At 33.2% G+C, this 11,675-nt stretch overlaps 1 protein-coding gene across 1 annotated transcript; it reads right to left on the bottom strand.

The window, feature by feature from the left end:
* Nucleotides 1-266: 266 nt before the first annotated feature.
* On the bottom strand, nucleotides 267-2,130 carry LOC109193574. Its single transcript, XM_019344449.1, has 2 exons — nucleotides 1,773-2,130; nucleotides 267-1,657 (listed from the first exon to the last, which is right to left on the bottom strand). The coding sequence occupies exons 1-2, from the start codon at nucleotides 2,128-2,130 to the stop codon at nucleotides 267-269; spliced, it is 1,749 nt and encodes a 582-aa protein (XP_019199994.1).
* Between the last annotated feature and the right edge of the window lie 9,545 nt (nucleotides 2,131-11,675).

The raw sequence follows: 11,675 nt of genomic DNA, 5'->3' as shown, positions 1-11,675 counted from the left end.
TTCTCAAATTCTTCTCTTGATAGAGGTTCTGGGTAAACAAACCAATCTTCCTCTGATGGCCCAGTGCATCCATTGCCATATCCAGATCTTTTGAAGGATATTTCGTCTTGTATGTTTTGTCGATTTCTCGGGATTCCTTGAGTAGGATTCTTTCGTGTAGATTTTGGACGATATTGCCTCTAATTAACATTCGACATTTTCCTAGATTGAATATCCTTATAAGGGTGACCCTTTTTATGGTGTAGATTTTGTCCATTGCCATTTGGTCAATTCCTTTTGACATATCTATGTCTAGGATTGCCTTTGAAGGATTTTTCAATTCTAGGTTCCATAATTCGTTGTACAACCTTTCTTTTCGTTTGGCTTGTTGATTGTGGCATAGCGATACTGTTATCTTTCGTCATAGGCTCAGACATCTGGGTAGGGCCTTGAATAAATGCTGATTGAAAACTCTCCTGAGAGTAAGCATTAGTGGATTTGTTCAAGCCGGTTTGTGAAGAGGAGCTGGGGTCAAAACCAATTCCCGTTCTTTCCCCGGGAAATCTTGATCCATTCACCATTTGGTCCATTAGTTTGGACGAATTGTTGAATGAATTCAAGGTTTCACGTAATTGTTGCTCCCTCTTTTCTCTTTCTGTACACTGCTCTTTCAGAGCGAGAACATTTTCCTCAAGTTGCTTCTTAGCAATGGCTAGCTTTATGTTCTCAATTCGAACTTGCCTTAGCGCATTGTAGCTAATCATAAGCCGAGAGTTCTCCTCTTTCAATTTAGAGTATGTGTTTTTTATTATCTTGAACTCCCTCATCATTTCGGTAACTGATTCATTGGAAGCTTGACTCCTTATAGAGCTAGACTCTGCTGAATAACAAGAGGATGATTGTGAAGTTACCTCATCATCATCGGCCATAAGGCATAGCTCATCTGACTCTTGGCTGAACAGACACAGCAGCCCTTTTTCTTCTTCAGTACTGTCATCATCCGAACTTGAGCTTGAGGAACTGCTTTCGGCTTCAATATTTTCAGATGTTTCGTTTACTACCATAGCTTTCCTTCTTCTTTCGTTTCTGGAGTTCGATGATTCTGGCTTGTCATTTCTCTTGTAGTTTTCTCCAGCTTCTTTGGATGGGCTTTTGGTAGTATTGCAATCTTGATGCTTACTGACAATTGGATGAGGACAGTTTTCCTTGAAATGCCCTGGCTTCCGACAGTTGTAGCATAGCAATTGCGAGTCTGATGTCTCTTGCTTTGAGGTTTGAGGTGAACTCTCGTGTTGCCTTCGGTGTCCCGAGCGATGAGAATCTTGGAAGTTGTTCTTCCTCATAAACCTCTTCATTTTCCTAACAAATAGGGCATATTGTTCATCAGATAAAAAATCACAAGAGTTAGATTTTGACCTGTTTGATGTTGATGCTTGCTGGTTGGCCACAAGAGCCACATTTCTTGTTTCGGGTTCATCAGCATCCTTTGGTTCATGCTCAAACTCGTAGGCCTTAAGATCACTGAAGATCTTGGTTGTGCTTGTGGTCTTCATGTCTCGGTGATCTCTCATTGCTGTGACCTTCATCTCCCAAGACTTCGGTAGGCCACGAAGGATCTTCAAGTTCTTTTTTTTTTTCGGATAATTCCTTCCCGAGAGCAGACAGATTACCCATGAGCCTGGCGAACCTTAGTTCCATATCTGTGACAGCTTCATTCGGCAGCATCTTGAAGTCCTCGAACTTCTTCATGGCCACTGTCAGTTTGTTGTCCTTCTCTTGTTCATCTCCTTCACCCAGGTTCATCAGAACATTCCAGATCTCCATAGCATTTTTGCATTTTCGGACTCTGGGGAACAAGGAGTCGTCGAGAGAGTTGTAGAGAATGTTTCGTGCTACATTATCCAGGTTCGCTCTTGTTTTTTCCTCCGATGTGAGTTGACACTTCGGCTTTGGTATCATCTGATCAGCACCTGCTCCTTGTGCTGCAGCTTGTGTATTCGCCATCATGATGGTGATTGGTCCTGTGGTTATTACATCCCACATTTCGTCATGTATTGCTGAAAGAAGAGCCTGCATCCTGATCTTCCAATCATCAAATTTGGAAAGGTTAAAGGCAAGATTCTTTGTATGATTAGCATGATCTTTTTCCATTTTTACGAAAAATGTGCAAAGCTGAAAATATGCAACTTTTTCAGAAAACTTTTTGATAAGGGATCTACCAGGCAGTAAATGCAAAGCCTTTACCGATCAAGGTATTGGCTCTGATACCACTTGTTGGTCCCGGTAGGGTTAGAGCGAGAGTCTAGAGGGGGGGGGGGGGTGAATAGACTCTCTTCAATTTTCGGCAAATATCAACCTCTCGGGGTTGTAACGCAGCGGATAGATTAAATTAGTTTTAGTTGCTTTGCACAGTTTGAAGTTATAAAGTAGTTTTCGGTTTTAGACGAATGATGATGCAATGCTTGAAAAGTAAAGCACGAAAGTAAGAAGATAAAGAGACGAGAGTTTTTATAGTGGTTTGGCCAACTTTGCCTACTCCACTCTTCTTCCACAACTTATGGAAGGTTTGCACTATCACTCGTTAGTACAAATACACACAGAAGCTTCCTTGATCACTAAGCCGGACAGCTTCCTGTAGGTTTTTCAACTCCGCGAGTTTACTCCGCCTCTATCAACGTCTTCTTCCGAGTTGAGGTTGGTAGAAAGTGTTTTCTGATTTCTCCAACACGATGAAGTCTTGACTGAGTATGGATGACTGCTTCGTACAAGATGCAAGACTTCTTCAAGGTGGAAGATGAAGATTGATGAACTTCTTTAAGAAATCTTCATGCCTTGAAAAACTGGTTCGCAAAAGCTCGGTAAGAAGATGAGCTTATACAAGAGCTTTTGCTTGAGAGTAATGATCGAGTGAAAAGAACCAGCACCTTCTAAGTTGATGAAGGTGGATATTTATAGATGTAGAAAATTTCATCCGTTGGAGGGAGATGAAATTGCAAACCTATTATCCAGTGGGTAAGGACCGGGGAGCTTGGCGCAATAAATGCTCCATTAATGCGGCTTGTACCATGTAGCCGTTGTAGACATGAACAACCTTAGGGTTTTTGTCTTTTAGCTTCTGAAGAATAGTACAACTTCATTTAATGCTCCTTGGTATATGTGTCCCACACTTTAAGGTCCTTTTGTCTCCATGATGGTTGATCAACTCAGACAGTAGAGACATTCTTCTCGTTATGGAAGAGAATGAGTGTCTTAATAAATTTTCATAAAGGTTACTGTCTTGTCGAGATGGTTGACAACCTGAGGTGATCTTTCGTTGTTGAAGCCTTGATTTCGTGCTCTTTGTTCCTTTTCGCTTTGGCAGACCTAACTAATGATCATAACTCGATTTTCGTGTGTTTGTCTAACTTAACACGAATTACAGGATGAGTTATGGCAACTTTCGTCTAGAACGAAAGCAGCGATGGAAGTAATGAAAGTTAGGGGTCTACATTCTAAGTTACATTGGTATCATCAAAATCCTAATACAAGTGTTCCTTACAGAACGCCCATGTGCGAATATGCGAATGTCTGATATCCGTCCACGTGTCCAGATCTAATGGATGAGATACACTGATTTTTTTAAAAAATACGGTGGCATTTTCGTAAATAATTGAACATCAAAATGCAAGTAAAGTTTACACTGAGCATCAATACTAAGTGCACGGCCGAACAGAACGACCCTCTCTATTATAATGTAGTATCTATTCATATAGTTTCTCAACCTACTGAAACACAAAGAACCAATAACCCCTCCACTGAGGCTCGAACTTACAACCTCCCAAATGAAAGTCCAACCCGGGTACCATTAGACCATATAATCTTGGTATAGTAATGAGTACTTAAAGCTTCATGTAACTACTAAAAACTTAATTAAATAATATTTTATTGTTGTGTAAATTATTATTTTAAATTGTTAAAAATGTTATTAATTGTTGATCAATAATGCTGGTTATTTGGCCTTTTGTTGAGAAGAGTTAATCTTCTTTGTTGATGGATTCTTCTCGAATAGATTTAGGTAGGTTTTAATATCTTATATTTCCATTCTCCTGGCGAAGATCTATCTTCTTCCGGTGAGGTAAAAAATTTTTGTGAAGAAGGTTTGATCTTCCGGTGATGAATGCCTAATGATGCATATTATATTTATAATAAAATTTTGAAAAGTTTTACAAATATTCAATCTTAGAATAATTTAAATATAAAATTTAAATTATTGTCATCTTTATTTGAAAGGTTCGTAACAGAAGTTTTATATCTTGGATGGTGATTTTAATTTCACTTTTATTGCCTATTTTTGGAGATTGTATTTGCCCTATAACATTTTCTTAATTTTTTTCTCTTATTGTTGAATTATCTTATTGCAACGTGAATAATTTGTCAACTTCTTATATCTCACAAGTTTAATGAGATAATTTAAATGACTCATACAGGATAATTAAAATCTTATTAAAAAAATGTATATGATACACATATGGAGTTCTTGATTCTTCTGTTTTCCTTGTCCCTAACACACGAGACATCCATGAACACAAGTTCTGGCCAGGTGCAATGTGGTAAAGAAAATAATAATTGGATTCGACTAAATTCAGTTTATGCATGTTACGTGACTTGATTTTATTATAAGGAAAAGAAAAGAAAATAATAAAAGATGTGGTCCATATTTTTTTGAATAAATCAAAGTTTATTGTGTCATGTAAGTAGGGAGTAAAATGGAATATAGAGTGAGAATATGTATAATATTACTCATGCAGTAAAATCAATGTATCTCTACTCTCAAGGTAGGTAATTATTAATTTGGCTAGACTTTAACTCCAAAACTCTAACAAAGTACATGCCTTAAGGGCTTAAACATCTGTAATGATTAGATAAATTAACATCAACATTGACACTCGTTATTATAGAGAGAAGGACGGCCAAATCAGATAGAACAAGAATCAAACCATCATGCAATTCCTCATCATCATCAAGTGAATTCATCCTTTAATTTCTTAATTAATCTTGGTGCATTAATTTCATGAGTCAGTCGTGATGATTTCATTATGTTTCACAAATGCATTGAAAGCTACTAAATTATATTAAAGCAGTCATCATTATATTGTACTCACGAAGATGGCGTCACTTCAATTCACATAAGCTAATCTTAAGGCTTTAGGCTTTACTCTGTCCTACCCCCCTTCTCTTTCATGCCAAAGAGAAAGCAATTTCACTATCTAGGAAAAAATGAAAATTCTTAATTCAATTCCCCCTTATACTAGAAGGAGAAGAAGAAGCCAAGTAGCTTGTAACTCAATGTCATTTATGTGACTTTCAATTCACAGATAAGAGGTCACAAGTTCAAACTTTAAGGGAGAGGGGTATAATTTCTTTGTGCTTCATTAGGTTGAGAAAGTATATATATGTATAAATAAATACTATATTGTAATAGAGTTAATAGACTAAAAGAAAACAAAGAGAAGAAGAAGAATCATGACCCATAAATGAATCCATGCCAATCTGACATTCAGTGTATCAGTAGAAATAGAAAATTGTGGGGAAGGGGGAGCAAATGAAAGGAATAAGAATGACATGTTGTATTACAAAAAATTATGGTTCTCATTCAATAATATCGTCTAGTACCATCAAATAGTGGAAAAATATATATTAGGATTTTATGTATTTGAGTTAGATTATGACTCCCTATCTTAGTTTGTATGTGATTCTCTTATTGTATATATACCTGTAATCTGTATCTTTGTAATTATCTTATTCAATACAATTATACAGTTCTTATCATCTGGTATCAGCTTACTAGGGTTTCTTTCCCATGGTTGACAGATATGTTAATTCCTCTGAACGGTCTCTAATTTTGTTATCTCTTCGGTCTCCTCGACCGTGAGTTCTTTATCCACTACCCACCAATTTATTAGTATCAAACTGACATACAAGAATTTTTTGTTTTAGAGAACTCAAGTTGTTCATTTTTTCTGTGGGCATGATCTAATGGGTTTTATTGATGATGCAAACCCTTGCCCAATGGCTTTGCTTCCCTCCCGCGATGACTGAACACCACCGCAACCGAACCCTGCTATTGATCTTGCTAAAATTTCTTGTTTTGGAGAACTCAAGTTGTGCCTATATATATATATATATATATATATATATATATATATATATATATATATATATATATATATAAAATTAGGTTCAAATGCTATATATATATATATATATATATATATATATATATATATATATATATAATTAGGTTCAAATGCGATTGCTGCGCCCATGTGCTGTTATATCGGAGCTATTGATCTTACTTAAATCAACGTCCATGATTACCAAAAAAATTTTTAAAAAATGCGATGGTAATTTGGTAATTTTTTCATCTATGTCAAATTTTAAGGTGCGTGGGTTTTGTGCTTAAGGTGCATGAGTTTTGTGCTTAAGGTGTGTGAGTTTTGTGCTTAAGGTGTGTGAGTTTTGTGCTTAAGGTGTGTGGGTTTTGTGCTTAAGGTGCGTGAGGTTTGTGCTTAAGGTGCGTGGGTATTGTGCTTAAGGTGCGTGGGTTGTGTGCTTAATGTGAGTAGTTGTTGAAACTTAAGGTGTGTGGTTTTCCTTCTCAAGGTGCGTGGGTTCTGTGTGCTTAAGGTGCGTGATTTTTGTTTTTTTAAGGTGCGTGTGTTTTGTGCTTAATGTGAGTAGTTGTTGAAACTTAAGGTGTGTGATTTTCCTTCTTAAGGTGTGTTGTTTTCTTTCTTAAGGTGCGTGATTTGTATGCATAAGGTGCGTTAGTTGTGTGAAACTTTAGGTGAGCTATTTTAAAACCATAAGTGCGTGGTTTTTGTTCTTAAGGTGCTTTGATGTGTGCTTAAGGTGCATGGTTTATGTACTTAAGTGCGTGGTTTGTGTTCTTAAGGTGCTTTGTTTGTGTGCTTAAGGTGCGTGGTTTGTGTACTTAAGGTGCGTCAACCGCACAACCACATGAGAAGCCATCCCCGTACTTAAACCCTTCCATATATATATATATATATATATATATATATATATATTAATATTAAAGAACATTTGATTTTGATTGAATCAGTAATTATTAATTTTAGTTGAATATTGTGATTATTTATGATTTGTGTTGAAGATCGTGTATTAAATTTAATTATTTCATATTTTCTACCTTACCATTCACATTTTTGTCTTTTCAGAGTTCTAGTGCACACTATCTCTTCTTCTAGAGCACATTGTTGTGCCTTCAAGCTTTAAGATCGTAGGTGTTTATATATATATATATATATATATATATATATATATATACATATATATATATATATATATATATATATATATATATATATATATATATATATATATATAGTTCCTATGAGAATACCTATTTAGGTGATTGTGAAATCAAATCTTGTGCATCAATCTAATAAATTTTAATGGTCTAGATCAATTGCGTTGCACACACTTAATCGCGTTCGCATACATTTAATCGCATTTGCGAACACTTAATCTAGATCAATCTAGACCATTAAATTTATTAGACTGATGCACAAAATTTGATCTCACAATGTCACCTAGACCAATCTAGATTAATCGCATTTGCACATAATTAATCGTGTTCGCAAACATTTAATCGTGTTCACACGCACTTAATCTAGATCATTAAAATTAATTAGATTGATGCATAAGATTTGATCTCACAATCTCACCTATACGCGATCTATCAATCTAGACCATTAAATTTATTAGACTGATGCACAAAATTTTATCTCACAATGTCACCTAGACCAATCTAGATTAATCGCATTTGCACACTTAATCGTGTTCGCAAATCGCAAACATTTAATCGCGTTCACACGCACTTAATCTAGATCATTAAAATTAATTAGATTGATGCATAAGATTTGATCTCACAATCTCACCTATACGCGATCTATCAATCCAGACCATTAAATTTATTAGACTGATGCACAAAATTTTATCTCACAATGTCACCTAGACCAATCTAGACTAAACACATTTGCACGCACTTAATCGTGTTCGCAAACATTTAATTGCGTTCACACACACTTAATCTAGACCATTAAAATTAATTAGATTGATGCACAAGATTTGATCTCACAATCTCACCTATACGTGATCTATATATATATATATATATATATATATATATATATATATATATATATATATATATATATTAATAAAAATTTGATTTTGAATGAATTACTAATTACTATTTTTAGTTGAATATTGTGATCTTTTATGAATTGTGTTAAACATTATGTATTAAATTTAATCTTTTCAATGTATCACAACTCTCAAGGTAGGTAATTATAATTTCGCTTGACTTTAACTCCAAAACTCTAACAAAGTACATGCCTTAAACATCGGTAATGATTAGATAAATTAAGGGAGTGTTTAGTTGGCATGTTTAGCACTCACATATGGGTACGAAAGTGATTGCTATTTTTTGGTTGACTGATTTTTAAAATATTACAATGGATTTAGAATACCCCATAAAAAACTCATTCCCTTATTTTATAAGGGTTTCATCCCATTATTCATCCTTAGCCTAATCATTTCCATTTCACCTTACTACCAAACATGTAAAATACTTTCACCAAAATTCATTACCATTACCAAATATTTGATACTCATTTCGATTCCGATTCCAATTCCTATGTGCAAACCAATCCCGCCCTAACATCAACATTATATTGACACGTACTCGTTATTATAGAGAGAAGGGCGGCCAAATCAGATAGAACAAGAATCAAACCATCATGCAATTCCTCATCATCATCAAGTGAATTCATCCTTTAATTTCTTAATTAATCTTGGTGCATTAATTTCATGAGTCAGTCGTGATGATTTCATTATGTTTCACAAATGCATTGAAAGCTACTAAGACATATTGATTGAATCTAAATTAAATTATATTAAAGCAGCCATCATTATATTGTACTCAAGAAGATGGCGTCACTACTTCAATTCGCATAAGATAATCTTAAGGCTTTAGGCTTTACTCCGTCCCTACCTCCCTTATCTTTCATGCCAAAGAGAAAACAATTTCACTATCTAGGAAAAAAATGAAAATATTTCCCATTATACTAGAAGGAGGAGAAGAAGCCAAGTAGCTTGTAACTCAATGTCATTTATGTGACTTTCACAGATAGGAGGTCACAAGTTTAAACCTTAAAGGGGGAAGGGGGGTTATAGCTTCTTTGTGCTTCATTAGGTTGAGAAAATATATGTACGTATGAATAAATACTATATTATAACATAGTCCATAGTACTCAAAAAATAAAAAGGAGGAGAAGAATCATGACCCATAAATGAATCCATGTCAATCTGACATTCAGTGTATCAGCAGAAATAGAAAATTGTGGGGAAGGGGCAGCAAATGAGAGGAAAAAGAATGATATGTTGTTTTACAAAAAAATATGGTTCTCATTCAATATCGTTTAGTACCATCATATAGTCCAATATATACTTACTAGTGTTTTTGTTGTTTTATTATCATAGGGTAGGAAGGTGATTGTGATGTTTTTGGTATTTATATATATTTTCAGCTCATTTATTTATTTATTTTTTATTATTATTATTATTATTATTATTATTATTATTATTATTATTATTATTATTATTATTATTATTATTATTATTATTATTGAATAGTTGCAATTTTAATCATTGAGTTATAAGCCCCCACCCTCACTCCATCCCCCATTATGTATTTATGTGTGTGTATATATATGATTTAGTATACATAAATGAAGTATTAATATACATAGAAGTCATTGAAGGTTGAAGTAGCTTAGTTGGTTGCTAGTGAAATTTTATTACAAAAGGTCTAAGGATCAAATTGAGCTAGTCACTAATGCACATATTTAGTCATCCTTTTAACAAATGTCATTATATAGAAACTTGTTGGGTGTTGTTTAGGTTTTAATCCAACAAATTAAACACAATTCATTAGAACAAGAACTAAATACGTCACATTGGTAACTAATTAAAGATATTATTGCAACTTTATATTAATTATGAATGGAAACTACACGCCTTATATCTTAGAGACTAAAATTATAATTCTTTTTTTTTTTTTTTGAAAATTCATGATATATATAAGTGAGCAAATGTCATTGAGCGTAGTTGATCGATATCTGTTCGTATTAAGAAAACACCATTTCAAGTAAGCATCAACTCCGTGAGGGAGATCAGAAAGGCCAAAAACAAAGAAGTAGGAAAGAAACAGAGAGATATAATGAAAATTGAGAAAGAGTAAGTAATATAATATTTGATTTATTGAAAAATTTATAACCGCTATCCAAAACTGAAGTCATGTAGTATCTACAAATCTAATAAGAGTCAATAATGTTAGGCCCTTAACTGGAACAAAAAAATGTAGGTATAATTAATTTTTAAAAAAGAGGACATGTACTGAAGATGAAGATAATGATAATGCTACCCAAAAGATAATTAAGAAGAATTAGAGAAATTTAAATAAAAAGTAGTATTTATTTAGACTATTGCTTTTAGACTAAGTATTTAGACTAGCGTTATTACAAAGTTGCCAACATTTACTTTAGTGATAATTATAATCAATTTCTTAAATATTATTTTGCATTTATATACTTTAACTTACCGATTTAAATAAACAAATTCAACATTTATTTACCTATGCTTGAACATCTCCTATATAATATTGCATTGATATATTTTAAAATACTTATTTAAGAATAATTATTAGACATTATCTCATTCGCACAAAGCGCGTAAAAAAAACTAGTTGAATAATAAGTTCCAGCTAACTATATATGATATATATACCAACACTTCCTATTCCACTCTGATTAATTAGAATCATGATATAAATATGAGTTTTATTAGATGTAGCTAGGCTGCTAACTCCTAGCCTAGCTGTTTCTTTGTCTTTGTCTTTTTTTTTTTTTTTTTTTTTTGAAAAATACTACATGTACTTTCAACTTCTGTTTTCTCTCATAATCTTTTTATGTAGACACGTTTTTTGAGACTCACGTGATAAAAATATTTTTTTATATTTGGAGTAAAAATGAGGTAGTAGAATTAGGGAGTCAGTAGATTTTTTTTTTTGTTTTTGTTTTTGTTTTTTTTTTTTTTGTTTTTTGTTTTTTTTGTTTTTTGTTTGTTTTTTTTTTTTTTTTTTGGGTCTTGAATGCGTATCATTGGTCGTGGTCACATTTAATTTGGAATGGTGCGTGGTTTGTACTGTTTGTAGTGTGCAATAGCTGTAAAGAGTTTTGAAGTACCATGTCTCACATCTTACGGAAATAAAAACACTTAAATCCCATTTATGGCTTTTCTACTTTTGGGATGAAACAATTTTCATTAATTATTTGCAAGCAAAACTTAGGTAGAGATAATAAAGATAAATTATTTATGTCGAGTGAAATTACTTAAATATGTATATTACGAGAGAACCGATATACAAAGTATATATACTTACTAGTATTATATTTCGTGTAAGTTTATAAATGATACACATGTTTTCTAAAATTGGTTAATTATTTGTAAAAATTATCATAATTTAATTAAGAAGATTAATTTAATTATATTGTTTAGATTGCAAGATGGCGTGAATGGAGTAGTTACATATGGCATGAATTTTTAACAGGTTATGGAGTCTTCGGGAGATT

The sequence above is a fragment of the Ipomoea nil genome, unplaced genomic scaffold (assembly GCF_001879475.1).
Source record: "Ipomoea nil cultivar Tokyo-kokei standard unplaced genomic scaffold, Asagao_1.1 scaffold0222, whole genome shotgun sequence".
Lineage (NCBI taxonomy): Eukaryota > Viridiplantae > Streptophyta > Magnoliopsida > Solanales > Convolvulaceae > Ipomoea > Ipomoea nil.
The sequence above is the reverse complement of the archived record's forward strand: the minus strand, read 5'-3'. Positions and strand labels throughout refer to the sequence as shown.

Excerpts from the sequence above, each read along its gene's own strand:
- LOC109193574 (XM_019344449.1), bottom strand. The coding sequence starts at position 2,130 with ATGGAAAAAGATCATGCTAATCATACAAAGAATCTTGCCTTTAACCTT. Across the intron at positions 1,658-1,772 it reads GAATGTTCTGATGAACCTGG|GCTCATGGGTAATCTGTCTG; the intron begins GTGAAGGAGATG and ends AAGGTTCGCCAG.